General features: G+C 37.8%; 1 protein-coding gene across 4 annotated transcripts in view; it reads left to right on the forward strand.

Moving 5' to 3' along the window:
* LPGAT1 (lysophosphatidylglycerol acyltransferase 1) overlaps positions 1-17,435 on the forward strand; it is a 77,005-nt gene extending 59,570 nt beyond the window's left edge. For 3 of the 4 annotated variants that reach the window (XM_036852363.1, XM_036852388.1, XM_036852381.1), the window contains 2 exons: positions 10,123-10,229; positions 12,617-17,435. In XM_036852363.1, the coding sequence (XP_036708258.1) occupies positions 10,123-10,229; positions 12,617-12,768 (259 nt within the window). In that variant the 3' untranslated portion in view covers positions 12,769-17,435. The remainder of the gene's footprint in view (positions 1-10,122; positions 10,230-12,616) is intronic. The other variant, XM_036852372.1, reaches the window with a different exon arrangement.
* The last annotated feature ends 458 nt before the right edge of the window (positions 17,436-17,893 follow it).

Raw genomic sequence — 17,893 nt, forward strand, 5'->3', positions numbered from 1 at the left:
ATATACACTACCAAATGTAAAATAGGTAGCTAGTGGGAAGCAGCCGCATAGCACAGGGAGATCAGCTCGGTGCTTTGTGACCACCTAGAAGGGTGGGATGGGGAGGGTGGGAGGGAGGGGTATGGGGATACATGTACACATATAACTGATTCACTTTGTTGTACAGCAGAAACTAACACACCATTGTAAAGCAATTATACTCCAATAAAGATGTTAAAAAATATATTCCATTTATTGATATTGATACTTCACCCTATCTTATTTATTTCACTGCTATTCTCCTCTTCCTAAAGCATGGTACCTTTTTTTTTGTTTCTTTTCTTGTTTCTTTGTTTCTTTATTCCTTTGTTTCTGTCTTTTTTCTTTTCTTTTTTTTGTTATAGACATTAGAGGGACACTTGGCAAAATTTGAATGAAATCTGTAGATTGTAGATTAGATAATAGTATCAGTGTTGATTTCCTGATTTTGATCATTGCAGCATGGTTATATAAGAGACTGTTCTTGTATTTAGAAAATGCTCATGGGAGTATTTAGGGGGCACACCATCTGTAACTTACTCTCAAAAATTGAGGAAAGATCATATATATATACATATATCAGAAAATATATACATCAGAAAATATATATATATGGAGAAAAAGAATGATAAAGTAAATATGGGAAATAATGATATTTGGGGAATCTGGGTGAAGCATATATATGAATTCTTTGCACTATTTTTGTAACTTTTCTTTGAGTCTGAAATTATTTCAAAATAAAAAATTATTTTAAAAGTCATTTGGGAGATATGGAAAAATCTCTGTACCTTCCCCTCAATTTTGCTGTGAACCTTAAACTACTCTAAAAAAAAACCCTTAAGAAAAATTTTTAAATGTCATTAGACTCATGGAAAACATAATAGTGATTCTCTTAAGCAAATATACCAATCTTATATTTTGCTTACTGGATAGTTCAGTTCATTCAGCAAGCATCTGTGTCTCAAAGGATGTAATACGAATAAAGATATAATAAATAAATTTGAGGTATAAACAATGCCATCTCATTGTTTATGCCCTCAAGTGGCATGTTAGTTTGCTATGGCTTTGACTGTTTCAAGGAGCAGGACTCAAGGGGAAGGCGTAACAGGCTCAATTGTCCCTGACTGTGAAGGGAAGCAGTAGTCTAGGTGCTGAGTATTTGCCATCTCCCTTTCTACACAAACCTTAAAAAGTCACTCAAAATTCTCTCCTATATGACCCTAGGTTTGCTACCTTAGAGCCTTGGTTTATTCCTCTATTAAAGTGGATAAAAGATTGTATCTGAGTAGCTGAAATTTTTTTTCAGATAGCTGAGTGGGTTGTTTTTTAAACCTTTCTAGTGGATGCAGGAGGAAGCTACAAATATTACGTTTTAGAATGTTGAGGATGAGGCCTGAGCAGCTTACCTAAGGACGATGGCTCAAAGCAAAACTTCTGGGAATTGAGTGCTGGGAGATCTTCTGATATGTTAAATTTGACAGGATCTGTTCTTGTCCATAAATCTATTTTTGGTGACAAGTAGTTTCCGCATTTCTGAGTTATTCTTGTCATACCAGCCCTGGTGGTGTCAGTTAACTGTACCTGTGGTATTGTGGCTGTCTACAGATGGCACCTCATCATGTTTTATGCTGGCGGATTACTTTGCATTTAATTCAGTTCAGCAAACTTGAGTTCCCACAAAGGAGCAGGCGCTGATGTGCACGTGCGTATGCAGAGATGAGTATAGCACAGTCTGATAGAGGAAACAGACACATAAGAAAATAAATAGAACATAAACTAATAAGCACAGTTATAAAGGACAGAGTTGGCACTGGGGAGGAATTATTAACTGTAGGAGAGGAGGAGGAGGAGGAACCCAAAGGAGCAGAGGACAAAGGTAGAAGAAAGCCAAATCCTTATCTTCCTTAGTAGGAAGTCAATGAATACACTTTAAATTGGACAGTCTAGCATGTTTATAAGCAATGTGGAAGTGAACAGCAAAAGAAAGTTGAAAGGGGTTGTATCTGGGGAACAGGGATCTGAGGAGGGAAAAAATTGGTCTATTATTTTTCATTGTGAACCTTATACTACTCTGATTCTTGAAAACTATATGCATATTGTTACTCTGTTAAAAATTTGTTTTAAGTTTTTTAATCCTACTGACTCTTTTAGGCCAACTCAAGTGATGCCTTTTCCATGTAGCATATGTCATAAGTAGACATGCACACCCCTTCATTTAAACTTACACAGAAATTGTTTAAACTCCTTATATAACATTTACCACATTCTGATTTTAGACTTTTTGCTTTTCTGATCCCTCTGCTAGGTTATTAGCTTTTAGAAAGCACAAACAGTTTATCTTCTTCAGTGCTTATTAGCTCCTAGTATGTAGTTGGCATAATTGAATTGAGGATTTAGCCCTGGTGTTTGTTAGCTCACGTTTGGGAGTCTTTGTGGCATGAAAATTCTAGTGAGAATGTATAGGTGCCAGCTAAGCATTATTTTATATCTTTTTTTTGAAAGTATAATTTATCTAGTGCTCTTAAATCTAATCCTGTGGATTTTGGTGGAATACTCTGTGTTTAAGAGCACATTCTGGATTACTGATAATAATTTTTATTTCTTGAAAATTAAGAGCTGATTTTTCATTGGATAGCTATTGATATTGGAAAGATTTGTTTCTGTTATTTATTTATATCCCACAAGAACTCCTTTTATTTGATTCCAAGAGGACTGGTATTCAGTGCATTTGACACTCTGCCATATTAGAAGATTAGTTGTTTTAATATTTTAATCCCATGGTGACCAAACAATCAGAGTAATAGAGGTAGATTGCTCTTGAGGGAGCATTTGGTCTGCCCTCCTGGCTGCCTCCTAAGGCAAGAGAATGTCCCAGCTGTTCTAGGCTAATGGAAGGGTAGGTTTTCTGTTAAAACACAGCCCCACTCCCACACTCACCCCATTTAAAGCAACAGGTACTTCACCAACCTCACCACATTCTTTCAAGAGTTTAATTGGTAAACCCAAACTTCCTCTATTAGTTTCAATGTCACTTTTCTCCTTATAAAGATGCTTTAAATACTATTTCAGGAAATTCTTTCTTTCTTTCTTTCTTTCTTTCTTTCTTTCTTTCTTTCTTTCTTTCTTTCTTTCTTTCTTTCTTTCTTTCTTTTTTTCTTTCTTTCTTCCTTTCTTCCTTCCTCCTTCCTTCCTTCCTTCCTTCTTTTCTTTCTTTCTTTCTTTCATTTATTTTTGGCTGGGTTGGGTCTTTGTTGCTGTGCGTGGGCTTTCTCTAGTTGTGGCGAGCGGGGGCTACTCTTCGTTGTGGTGCACGGGCTTCTCATTGCCGTGGCTTCTCTAGTTGGGAGCACGGGCTCTAGGCGCATGAGCTTCAGTAGTTGTGGCACGCAGGCTCAGTAGTTGTGGCTCGCGGGCTCTAGAGCGCAGGCTCAGTAGTTGTGGCACGCAGGCTCAGTAGTTGTGGCTCGCTGGCTCTAGAGCACAGGCTCAGTAGTTGTGGCACGCAGGCTCAGTAGTTGTGGCTCACGGGCTTAGCTGCTCCGCAGCATGTGGATAGTCCCAGACCAGGGCTCGAACCCGTGTCCCCTGCATTGGCAGGCAGATTCTTAACCACTGTGCCACCAGGGAAGCCCAAGGATATTCTTTATCTCTATGGCTCTTGCTTAGTTATCCTTAGGTTGATTAGACCTGCTTTTATATTTACAGAAATAGTATATTTTTAGAGGCTAAAAAGTAATACAAATAATTTCCCAAACCATTTGACTGTAGCTGGTGTGATAGAGGTGATTAGTTTAAAGAGCACTACTTATATTACAAAACTGTGTTAAGACAGTATTAAATTATCTAAAAGTAAAAAGTCAGTAATTTGTAATACCATTCATTTAAAAAATAAAATTTGATTTTTAAGTTTAAATTGTTAATTTTTAATTTTAAAGCATTCCCCAAATCAACTATACTACAATTAAAAGAAAAAAAAAAACACACTTCCATGGAAGAAACAAACAAACAAAACATTCCTCTACTATCAGGATGATGTTAACTGACTTTCCTAAAAATCCAAATATTAAGGACATTTAATTTGGAAAAAAGAAAAAGAAACAAATGATTAAATTTCCTGAATAGTTATATTTCCTGCATAGCTCTGGGCATCTCCCTTGTGCCCAGAACTGTGCTGGCTTTATTCTGCTGGAGTCTGCCTCATACATAGTTCAGGGGTTACCCAGAGATCTGAGTGGGGATTATACTCAGAAGTCGTGGCTCCCACTCAGTGCTTACTTCTTTCTGGGATTCCTCACTTTACAACTGCTACGGTCACCCTAATCTCTGTCCTCTGATTCTTCAACCAGTAAGACTTACATAGGTTTTAACTCCCTGCATGGCACTAACTAGGAACTATTCTCAGGTTAAAAGCTATAAAAACTGGAAAACCAGTGCCATTACTGTCTGCCAAGTGTTGACTCTCCTCCAATATCTGCCTGCCTTCAGTCACTCTCCAGTGCCTTCCACTAATTACTTTTTGCATTTTGTCCAGAATTTGTAACTGTTACCTATGAACTACTCTACAATTACAAGAAGCAGAACTCCTCTCATTTTATTTTAATGGATGTTAAAGATCACAGGGAGAGGTGACTTTTAAGAGGTGAAAGAATAGATTTTGCTCTTAAGTATGCCCCCCGTTAACTTCTCTGGCCTTTTAAAGTAGTACTGCATTGTGCCAAAATGACTAGAAACATAGGCACCAAAGTCACATGACAGTACTTACATGTTTATCTATATGATTCAGAATATTTTTATTAAGGTTAATATTAAAATGAAAACATAAGATAATCTATTTTCTTAAAGAGAGCTCATAGATGGATTCCCAAGAATGTGTCCCCAAATTGGCATATCCCAGTTGTGAAACACTGCTAGCCATCTTCTATACCTAAATCAGAACCTTCTGATTTTATTATTCTCCAGTTTAAAAATCTTTCTGTGAGAGGCATTCTCATAAATTTCTAGTATAAATTGGTATAATCTTTATGAAGACAGTGTAGCAACATCTTTCAAAATTACTTATACATTTAGCCTTTGACTTAGCAGTTTCACTTCTGGAATTTTATCCTATAGATATACACATATGAATGGACATTTGCACAGTGTTATTCACTGTAACATTGTTTATAATAACAAAAGATGAGAAACTGCCCATCAATAGTGAGTAGACGAATTTAATGTTTACCATGTATTAAGAGATTGCAATGAAATTAGAAAATATTTTTAACAGAATGATAATGAAAATATGATCTATAAAAATGTATGGGATACACCTTAATCTGTGTTTAGAGGAAAATTTATAACCTTAAAAACTTCCATTAGAAAAGAAGAAAACTGAAAATCAGCGATCTAAATATCTATCTCAAGAAGTTAGAAAAAGAAAAGTAAATGCAACCCAAAGATAGTAGAAGACAGGGGATAATAAAGGAGAATTTACTGAAATAGAAAACATACAATAGAAAGAATAATGACACCAAAAATAATTGGTTTTTTGAAAACACTGTAAACTTGATCAACTCCTGGCAAGGCTGATCAAGGAAAAAAAAAAAGGTCCGTGTTACTGATATCAGGAACGAAAAAGGGGACATTACCTCAGATCCTATAGTCATTAAAAAGAAAAATTAAAGGACATTAAGTGCAGTTATTTCAGAGCATCAAAAAGAGGGAATACTTCCTAGCTTGTTTTATGAGACCAGCATAACTTGGATACCAAAACCTGCACCAGGGATATTATAAGAAAGGAAAATTCATAGGCAAATCTCTTACATGATTATAGATATAAGACTAACCCAGCAAAATATTTAAAATGCATCATATTATATACTGAGAGCATATATTCCAGGAATGAAAGTTTGGTTTAACATTCAAAATCAGTTCCTTTAATTAATCACATTAACAGAATAAAGGGAGAAATTATATAAGCATTTCGGTAGATGGAAAAACTTGATAAAATGCAACTCTTATTCATGATAAAAAGAAAACTCTTAGCAAATTGGGAATAGAAGGGAATTTCTTTAACGTGATTAATGGTATCTACCAAAGAAATCTACAGCAAATATACTTAATGGTAAACTGTTGAAAGTTTCCCCCTGAAAGATCAAAAATGAAAGGCAGGGTGCTCATTATCACCACTTCTATTCAACATTGTACTAGAGGTCTTAGGCAATGTGATAAGAAAAAGAAATTGAAAGTGTAAATATAGAAAAGGTAAAAACAAAATCGTCATTGTTTGCATTAATTCATCTTCCTACCTGCACATTAAGGTTATAAAATTGTTTGGTTGATAGAGACATTCAGTCTTTACCTATACATCACTGTTTCATGCAACCAGGTACCTGAAGAGATTTTTTAGGGCAGGAAAGGAGTTAGGAAAACCAACTTCACAAAACTGACTTTTGTTTTTAATCATCTCCCTTTTAAAAACTCACTTTAAGTGGAGATAGTGGCTTGAGACAGGGAGTTAGGCCTTTTGCAGCCAAGGAGCAAAGATACAGCAGGGTGAGATGTGAGCTTAGCATTATATGGTGAACACTGAGGACATTTTTCCATAGAAATATGTTTGCCTAATGGCTAAATTCTGCAGGATTTAATGTACACTGCAGGTGAAGTAGCCTGTCCAAGCACCCTTAGGATCTTGTGTATCCTTGGTAACTTTTCCGGTAGGAGCCCTCATTCTCAGTTTAAATGGGGAGAGCAGAAAGAGGAGACAATAAAATTCTTGTACAATTATTTCTAATTTGAGGGTTTCTTATAATTCAAAGGATAGAAGTTATCCTTTGAAGAAATGGGAAAACAAGCCTGTTTAAATAGCCCAGGGACTCTTCCTCATTTGAAATTTTAACCCTTTGTCTCTACTCCTCTGATTGTATCAATATTGATATTAAAGGAACTCTGTCAGGAATTCTTCTTTGTACTACTCGGTAACAACTATTTATCCTTTTACTTTTATGTGGCTGGCTTGAAGCTGGCTTCATTTTTGCCTCCGTGGTATAGAAGGATACACACACACACACACACACACACACACACACACACACACACACACACACACACTAATATGGGTAAAGCTGGCTTAGGATTCTGTTACCTTATTTACTGCTCTATCTGTTTTCCAACATCCCAAGTTTTGTTGCTGTTGTCCTTCCTACTGTTTGCCCCATCCTTGTGGGTTTACACCTTAAAAAACCTCTTTAGTGTTACTTTCCTGGGATTTTGGAAGAGCACGAAAGTAGACATGAGTTGAATCTACTACCTCCCTTGAAAAGCCAAAAGTGTGAAAAACTGCCAGCATCAGTACCTGTGGAAATGAGGTGGAAAGTTGCTAAACCTGGGAGGACTAGTTGCAATCTGTTTAAGGAGAACTCAGATCCCCAGAACCCCAACCCTATACCGCATTGCTGGGTGCTTATTTTTTCCCTACCCTGGCAAATAGTGGAGGTCTGCTCTGGAGGGAAACAGAGGCTCTTTGGACTCAGGAACACCAGGTGCAGTTGAGGCAGAAGTCCCGTAATGAAAATAACATGGTTAGGTGATGTCAGCGTGCTGAGTGTTGAGACTCCCAGCCCTGGCATCTCACTCTGCCACCAGAAAGCTAACAATGAGGGCTTTCCTCTCTAGGCAGGAAATTCGAGGATCTTTCTATGAGTAAATAGTGAGTTCAAGAGGAAAGACCAATTTAAATGGCCCAGCCAGATAATCCTCAGGGAAGATCACAGTCAACAAACTCCACTCACAGGCAGAGAACTTTCAATTAGCTGTTTAGTCCCACATCTCTAAATGTGAGTGAGCAACAAAGAATCCCCAGATAATTGGGAATCTAATCGGCCTCTACTGTGAAAGATGGAGACTAAAACAAACATAAGAAAGTCACTTGGAGGAACAGAGACTGTAAAGGGAAAGTACAGCTTCCAAAAATACTAATAGTACATGGGAGCTCATTAACCTTCTTCTTTACTTTTGTGAATGTTTTTAAATTCCCATTATAATTCTCGTAGAAATAAGATTCTCGTAGAGATAAGATATTGCAACAGTAATAGCATTTTGTAAAAAAAGGAACACTCAGAGAGCTCTTAGAAACTAAAAGTATGATTTAAAAAAAAAAAAAACTCGTAAAAAGTTTGAAATTAAATAAGAAATCTCTCAGAAAGGAGGACAAAAAAACAGCGATGGAAGAAAATGAATTCCAACCCTGAATCCTATATCTAGTCACATTATCAACCAGGTATGAGGACAGAAAAAAAGACATCGGCAGAAATGCAAGATTTCAAGTACCTTTTCTCAAGAAACTGCTGGAGGATGTACTCCATCAAAATGTGGAAGAAATACAGAAAAAGGAAGTCATGAGATGTAGGAAACGTTAAATCCACTTCAGGAGTACAGAGAATCCCCAGGATGAGGGTGAAGGGCCTTTGCAGGATGAAAACTACAGGCAGTAAATCCAGAATCTGGGTGACGTTTCCTCAGGAGGGTGAAATTGAAAGGATTTCTGATGTATGTGAATAGCCTGGGAGGAGATCTAGACCACAGGTTGATCTGGCCCACTGCCTGGTTTTTATTTTTATTTATTTATTTATTTATTTAGGCTGTGCTGGGTCTTCGGTTCGTGCGAGGGCTTTCTCTAGTTGCGGCAAGTGGGGGCCACTCTTCATCGCGGTGCGGGGACCGCTCTTCATCGCGGTGCGCGGGCCTTTCACTATCGCGGCCCCTCCCGTTGCGGGGCACAGGCTCCAGACGCGCAGGCTCAGTAGTTGTGGCTCACGGGCCCAGCTGCTCCGCGGCATGTGGGATCTTCCCAGACCAGGGCTCGAACCCGTGTCCCCTGCATTGGCAGGCAGACTCTCAACCACTGCGCCACCAGGGAAGCCCCACTGCCTGGTTTTTAAATAAAATTTTATTTGAACACAGCTATGCTAATTTATTTATACCTTGTTTATGGCTGCCTTCACACTGCAAAAGCAGAGTAGAGTAGTTGCAACAGAGATCTTAATAGCCTGCAAAGTCTGAATATTTTCTATCTGGCCCTTTAAAGGATAGATCTAGAGAATTGATTTTAGACAATTGGTCTAGAGTTTGTGGTTGAATTGGTTATGTATACATAGAAAACAATGCAATTGCTCAATCTAGGGAGAACAAAAATTGGGGAGGAAAGGAAAAGTAGCCATGATTTACTACATGGCTTACCTTTGAATATATTTACATGATTATAATAGTGTAAACATCAAATATTGTGATAATTAAAATGACCATACAAGTGCATTGGGAAGATGGGAAGGATGTACATGTGTGGTGGGAACAGGAAGAGGAAGGAGCTTAGTCCTCATCTTCGATAGTCAGTAGATAAGCCCTAAAACTGAAGAAGAAATATGGCGATGAATACCAAGAGGTAAAAATCGATTCCTCTGTGGGGGGAGAAACAAAGGGCAGAGGAGGTGGGTTGCATTTTTTCATACAAACAAATCTTTTGCAGATTTTTAAAACTGTACCTTTATACCTATGATGAAGAAAAAAAATAAAGAACACCTCCCCCTCAAAATTGGAAAACCAAAAAGAAAAGAAACGCCTTTTCAAGGTCAATTCTAGTATCATACTTACTCATGCTGCCACTGTTCTGTTCTCACTTGCAATGGATATATATCACTGATCATCCCAGCCCATTTCCTGTTGAGTAAGGACACAGACACAGATTCTTCAGAATCATTTACCAGCAACCACGCCCAGTCAGTAAGAGTTGGCCCTGCTCATGAAACCAGTATCTCTGATGTGATCAACAAAGAGACACCAATTTAGGCAGATTCTGTCTGGTTCATAGGCATTCCCACCAAAGGAACATTGCCAAGATGCATTATTTGGCCTAGCGTCTGAGTACTCCAAATGTGTTCTCAAGAAACTGCATTTTAAAACTTCACCTGTTCCAAAAACCATTCCTACTTAAACCTACAAACATGGGGAGACAGGTATTTCTCAATAATTCTTTGTAGATATCAGATAATCTAAAGCTAAGTTGTGGTTCTGAATGATTTTGACCTCTGAATTAAAGTAGTTTGTGCTTTTTTTTCTGACTCTTGATAGGATCTTTCCAATTAAAGATATACCCCTGGAGACTGATAACCTTGCTGACTGGCTCTATCAGCGTTTTATTGAAAAAGAGGACCTCTTATCGCATTTTTATGAAACAGGTACACAGAGTCCTATTATACATGTTCCTGATGTTACTGATAGTTTCAAAGATGTACTTTAGGGGAGATAACCATTTTTCGATTCTTCAGATACCCTAAAGGAATCACAGTATTTCTCTATTTAAGAATTTCAGCTTAGAATTTTTATAAAGACAAATTTATGTGAAATTTATTCAGGCTCTTACTTCATCAGCCAGTGTGGAAAGATCAAATGGTGAGTATCCATTGTATAAATGGATCTAGTTTAAGAGAGTACACAGTCTGGAAGACGGCCAGCATACATTTACGATTATATGGTCTGTCTTATGAAATAGCAAATATCATTCATGTGTTGGCATTGTACTTGATTGTTTGACTGATACCGTCACCATACAGTTGTTTCAGATCACTTTTGACTGCATTTTCAGGGACTTCCCTGGTGGTCCAGGAGTTAAGACTCCATAATTCTACTGCAGGGGGCATGAGTTCAGTCCCTGGTTGGGGAACTAAGATCCCACATGTCGTGTGGCCAAATAAATAAATAAATAAATAACTGCATTTTCACGTGCTTTATTCTTTTCTTTACATGGAGGGATAAAGTTTACATGTTAAGTTTTCATGGATATAACCTTATTACATTTTTCTCCTAGGGAGACATTTACCCTAAGATCCCTTTTCTATACTCAATATTCTCTACGTTCTGTGACAACTACAATGAGTGAAAAAGACCTAGGAGGCAGGGAGGGGAGAGGGAGGAAAAACAGGAAGTTACGAAAGAAGGAAATAACATTGGTAGAACACCAGGCATACCAAAGTGCTTTCACAGTTAGCTGTGCCGTAGGTCTATTTTCTAGACCCTGCAATAGGGATAAAAAGATGAAGAGAAAGTTGTCCCGGGCCTGAGAATAGCCATGAGGTTTTAGATTAGTAGAGGCCCAATTTTCTTCCCACCTAGACTTTTTTGGTACAGAATTAAAGTAGATATTGACTCAGACTATCGAAGGTCTAATACTAATAAGGAAAGACTGATACTGTTAATTACCTTTAAGGCTTTTTTCTTTATGTTTAGGGTTGTTTCACTTTGTCCTCAATAGGATTCATTCCTCAACTTTCCGACCCTGGGGCTTTGGAGTAGTGCATATTAATATGACAGGAGTAGGACATTGTGTATGCCATTAGAATTCCTAGTAAGACTAGTTGAACAAGATGCCTCTCTCTGCTGTGTGCATTCCTTGGTCTTACTCTAGAAATTTCTTTCAAGATGAAATAGGATGGATATCTAAGAAGGCTAAAAGGCCAGCAAGATCTGTTTTCTTTTTCAAACTCAATCTCTTTATGATATTTGGCCTAAATAGTAGCAACAATAATAGAAACTCTTTTTAAGAAAGCTATTTGTATAACAGACCTTGAAACTTAAAAGCGTTCTCTGTAAATTGTTTGTGAGAAGCAAATCCTCTCTTGAATCAGCTTATCCTAGGGGATTATCAGCAAGGACAAAGACTATTTGAAATGCTGAAGCGTGTTTTCAGGATGACCTTAGGTAATATTGCTCCAAAGTGGTCTAGCCTTCCTTTCCAGAAGAGAATTTAAAGACATCTGTTTACTTTGTGTTTCTCCTTTTTATTATTAAGACATATTCCATAAACCATATTACCTTTTGAAAATAATCAGTAATTTACAACCCCTTTTGTGGCAAAAACATTTAATTTGTAAATAGAAGAATTAGTATAAATTATGGTATTCTGGAAATTTTTTCTTTTTTATTGGCCTCGCCACACGGCTTACAGGATCTTAGTTCCCCGACCAGGGATTGAACCCAGGCCCTTGGCACTGAGGGCACAGAGTCCTAACCACTGGACCACCAGGGAATTCCCTGGAAAATATCTAATTGAGTCACACATCCTGTGTCCTGGCCATTGTGGAAATCTATAGGGATGCAGTGGAAAACAACGCAGCCATAGTGCCTTCTGTCATGCAGTTTATATTCCAGCAGGAGACAGAGAGTAAACCAGTCTGTAGAAAAAAGAAAAGGTAGATTGGAATCAATACAGATTGTGGAAAGTGCCAAGAAGGAAATAAACACAGAGATAAGAGTGACTGGCGGGGAAGGGGAGACTAGATGGATGGTCTTTTTCTGATATTGGAAGAATGCAAGGAGCCTGCCATTCACTGAGGTGGAGGAGGAGCGTACCAGCCAGAGAATAAAGGCAAAGACTCCGAGGCAGGAAAAGGCTTAGCGGTTTGAAAATTGTATTTCAAATGATATCCTTCTTTAAGAGCAACAAGAAGTCACAGAAGATGCTTTAAAAAAAACAAGAACAAAAAACTCTAGTTAAACTAATGTTCAACTTTTATTCTAGGACACCTACCACCACAGTAAAACAAATTATTTCTATCTTGTCTTTTAGGGGCTTTTCCACCTCCCAAGGGCCAGGAGGAAGCTGTTTCCAGGGAAATGACGCTCAGCAACACGTGGATATTTCTCATACAGTCTTTTGCATTTTTGTCAGGCTATATGTGGTACAACGTCTTTCAGTATTTTTACCATTGCCTGTTTTAGGAATTGACTTGGACTTGTCAAGGTCACCACAGGAGCTTGGACTTTCATAAGCGTGCATTGTTTTACATGTACAAATCAGAATATAAAAAAAAGAAAAGAAAAGGAAATTCAATGGATGGATTAATATTTATCCCCCTTTGGGATATTTTAAAACTCTACTAAAATGAGGATCAATAATATAATGACCTGCAAATATGTTTTAAGGACTTTTCATGTTTTAAAAAGATACACTCCACCACACATTTAAGCAAACATCACTTTTGGAGAAGAGGAAATCATAAAATCATCCTAGAAGACTCTCTGAGACAAATTCTGTTGCCACCAGATATACCTGTTAATCTAGTTCAAGCTCAGAATGCTGTACGCATCCGTTCCTTTTAGCTAGTAGTCTCTGTTAGGCAGTGCTGTAGAGCGCCCTCATATCCACCAACTCTTGCTGTGTTAACTGGTAACCTCGAGGGGAGCTGGTCGGCACCTTCTGAAGAACTCTTTCCCTGTTGTTCGCAGCGACACTCCGGTCCTCCACGGCTACATGAAGTTCAGTGTCAAGCATGCTCTGGGGGGCAAAGCAGTGTCCACTGGACATCTTCTGGTACTAGAATGTGTTCTTCAGAAAGACCAGCTCAGTCCAATGCTGTGTTTACATGCACTAGTGCTTCCCCTTGTATGAGGGGTGGGTCACTTGATTTATCTTCTTGTATAGAAGGCATATCATAGGTTGATGATTGTCTTTTACAAAATGCACTTTTATCAGATGCATATATAGCAAAGGATTAGTACTATAACCTAAAAACAAACGTAAGCATAATCAGCGAGTGGGATGTCTGAGAGGCTGCCTGTCTGCCCGTGGCTCTGTGTGCAGGCGCTCTCCAGCGCTGCCTGCATTGGGCACCAGCCACACCGAGGCTTCCGTCCCGCTCAGAGCCTTTTTTTTTTTTTTTTTTCTCCATTTTGCATATCAGCATTAAATGCATATGGGGATGGTTGAAACAAGTTAAGGTAAGAAATTTGAATGATAAATTTAAGGTGAAATAGACTCGTTTATTAGAAAAATAAGAGATAAGCCAGGCACTTGCTTCAAATGGTGACAAGTTCTCAAGTGGCACCCCCGGAACCTGTGTTCCCTTAGCACATCAAGGAGCTGCCCATGTCAGAGTGGTGTAACCAGGAGAGAGAGACCAGCAAAAAGGCTTCTCAGTCTCTTCCCATTGCTTTTGGAAAGGATAAAGTCAAGTTTCTATTTCTAGAAAACTTCTTTTTCTTTAATTTCTCACTATGTTCATGTGATTGACCTCATAGTAGAACCAAACACTTCTCAAAAAGTGCTGGCATGCCATCAGCCCATCACCTGCACCCCCAGTGTTGAGAGAGAGGCTATTTTCTGGCTTGGGACTATAAAACTATTTAGATCCTAGTGAGTCAGTGGTAGTTATCTGTGATGTGTGCATTGTAGGTTCCCCTATCGCCACTAATCGTACAAATGACAATTTTGAGAAGTAGCCAGAAAATAAAAGTAAAGGCTAGTGTTATCTGTTTTTCAATAAACCAAAAAAACTGAAAAGATGTGAATTTTCTCCCAGTTATGTGGGAAAGGCAAAGCAACACCAAACCAAAGCCCACAGCAGCTTCATCTTTAGGGTTAATTCAACGCCTGTGTGAAATAGAATGATGTGTTACCTGAAATACCTCATTGAATATTAGACTACTACTGGTGAAATGCAGAAGACAGTGTTAATGTGTTTGGTTTGGTAATGGTTGTTATAAAATGCAGTTTTTTGGAAATCTAAGCATTTCCTTATGTGTTTTACAGTGACAGTGAATAGGTGAAGCCAATCTCAATATAGAGGTATAGATAATGATAGGAAGACGGAAAGAAGCTTAAAGATGCTTCTTTTTGAGGCCCAGCAAACACTACTTGACAAGATGAATCGAAATTGTTCATTTGAGAGATTAGTCAGCCATCTGGGGGATAAGTTGCTCACTGTCGAGTACGACATGCACAGTCCTAGCCAATAGACCTTTTCCTCATTGCTAAGCAAGCCACAGATAGCGTGGCCAGTTCTCCCATCCAAAAAAAAAAAAGAGAGAGGAATGCATACATGCATATATAAATGTGATTTAGGGCCACTTTTGCCATCACTGTGCTCCAAAGGAACGTGGTATTGTTTAATATACTGTATATGTTAAACAGACTATTATGTAAGATGCTTTACTTTTCAAGCGCAGTCATTTCAACAGTCTGTAGAGTGACAAATACCAATAGATGTGTGAGTTAACTTTTGAAAATAGATCTGTGAGTTGTAAATAGATGTGTATTTGATCTGCCCTATCCCTCTTTGATTCTTTATCAACATGTTCTCTCTCTTCTGTGGGCAAAATGTTTGAGAGCATTGATAGTGCTTTCCTTATCAGTAACTGGAGTTCTCCTGCTTGTACTAGGGAATGTAAAGAGAGAATCCATGTTTTTATATGGCAATCAGGGAAGCAGCAATATGCCACTGTACAGAACTGAATTAAAAGTCCTAATTTGTATTTTCTTTGCAAAGTGAGATCAAAGGACGTTTAGAAAATATACATTTTGTCAAGGGGAAAGAAAATAAAACTGTGCCAGTTTTATGCCTGTAGCTTGTAGAATCTCAGCACTTCTTGGTCTCAGCTGATCTGTCTAGATTCACACAGCAGAGAGGGTTGAGAACTCCCTGCTGGACCCTGGTCTCAATGAGCTGCAGTGAGGGGAGCATCTGCTTGGCCACGGGCAGGCGCAGTGACTACAGAAGTGACCACCCCAGCAGTTCATGCTTAACTTCAGAAACTGTCATTGGTGTTGAAATATACAGATATTGTGGAGAAACGTATATGCCAGTAGAAAGAAGGTAAAGAAAAATTACAGAATGGAAAATGATGTTTTGGGTGGGCAAACGAGTTGAGAATCTAAATAGTAGATTTTTTTTTAAAGCTAGCTATGAGTTCAGGTCTGTCATGTTATTAAGTAGTTGTTAATATTACAACCAACCCTTAATTTTCCACAGTAAAAGAACTAGAGATTACTGGATAGTTAATCCAGTAATAAGTCATAGTAAGCCAAAAATCTAATTGTATTTAGGTGTTTGAGTTTTTATTATCATCAAACTTTTTTTCTTCTAGGGATGCATATTAATTTTAAAAAATGATTTGAGTTTATTAGTTTCTATTGCCTACATATTTATGACTGTTAATGAGTAGTGAAAAGATTTGGAAAGACAGCTTCAGGAAGAGGAAACACAAAAGCCTAAATAATCCATGGGCTAGAAAAGGAATCCATGAATAATCAAGAGTTGGCGGTATTGTAATTTTTCACGAGCCTTTTTGTGAAAATGAAATGTTAAATCACCAAATGTAAACCTCGGAACATCCCTGTAGTGTTAATAGTGTTTGCATCGGTGTTAAGAATGCCTCTCATTCTTCGCTCACGTTACTCACTTCTGGTGGATTTGTCTTAGTAACGTTTCTTGACAATCACTTCCCTACAGACTGTTCTGAACTATTGGGACCTGGTTATAATCGTAGAAAGTTAATCCTGGATAGCCTTATTGGATTCTTTTTATATTTAAGAAAATTTTATTTGCATTGCTGAATAGGAAGAGTCAGTTATTTCCTTCATTACATAGGACTTCCTTCCAGAGTTACCGTTATGAGCACGTCAGCGCTGGTCCACAAAGGATGGATAAAAATGGTTCTTCTTTATTTTTTTGCAATGTAGTACAGTGAATCTTACATCTGTTAACATGAAAGGCAAAGTCAAAACCACCCTGGGCAGCAAGTATACTGGTTCACTTTATGAGGCAGTAGAGACTAATACGTTTGGGACCAAAACCACCTAAATTGGACATTTCTCAGTCACAAAGGGGCCAGGTGTTCTCTGGAACAGTCACTGGTTGGTGCTTTATTGTAATCATTTTGCATTGATACCCAACAATTAGGAACTGGACCCTGGGGATAAGCTGAGGGTGCTGGACTGTTGGGGGAGGGTGACTGTAGCCATATGGAAAATAAAATAAGGGTTTTTCTGCAAATTTCCATTTGAGGATTTTTACATTTAATATTTTTTTAAAACAGTTAAAAGAGCAAAAAAAAGTTTTAAGTGTAATCTAGTTGCGAGGTATGCACACATATTTTGAATGGCTTTATTTTTATTGTGTAAAACTGTTGAACACATGACTGTGATGCACAAATTCTTTACATGTAAGGAGTCTATGCATTTTACAGTAACTCATTTCATGATTGGGTAATGAAACAGTTGTACATTGAATTGTCATTGTTGTATTAAGTGCTTTCATTGTCTTTACAGTTATTACAAAGTTGTATTTATTTTATACAGGTGGACTTTCATTTTCCTGATGCCATAATGTTTACTTCAGCTTGTTGACCTGTCTTTCTTTGTGTATCTGCATGTTGTAATATATGATAAGAATGAATGTAAAGGCTGTGGCAACTGTAATTAAATTTTGTAAAGGGCTGGTCACATGTGGATCTGGTTTATGAATGCATTTGGGATTATTTTCGTAACCAGATCACCTTTTCAGAAATTTAGATGTGAACACCAAAAGAAGCATTTTCTCAACAAAAATTAATAGCTGGTTCTATTTTTTTTAACCTAGAAAAAATAAAGTTGATTTTTTTCAAGTAAAGTGCTTTTAATTCTTAGTAGTGGGGATGGGGTGGTTGTATTTTACTGGAGATATTTAGGCATTAACATCTGTGGACGTGTATCATGGCAGTTGGATGCTGAGGGCAAACTGAAAATCCACGAAAAAACATTGTACTTCCTCCTTTGGTTTTAAACTATTTCCCCCACTCCTTCCCACTTTCCCCATCCAGTGGTATACTGGTAAATGTTGAATAGACTGCTCTCCTAGAAAAAAAATTCTGTATTCAAGTGTACATATGTTTGTTAAAATTTTGCTGATAGCAAGGACATATAAACACAGTTAACAAATAATAATAAAATATACTTTATTGTAAATCCCATATAGCCAGTTGATTCTCCCAGGATACTTTAACTGATTTTTGCTGAACTCTTGTAGCCAATCTATGATCGCAATTCAACCATGATTTAAATAATGGAATTACATCGTAATCCACTTAT

Source organism: Balaenoptera musculus, chromosome 1, assembly GCF_009873245.2.
Source record: "Balaenoptera musculus isolate JJ_BM4_2016_0621 chromosome 1, mBalMus1.pri.v3, whole genome shotgun sequence".
NCBI classification, from domain to species: domain Eukaryota; kingdom Metazoa; phylum Chordata; class Mammalia; order Artiodactyla; family Balaenopteridae; genus Balaenoptera; species Balaenoptera musculus.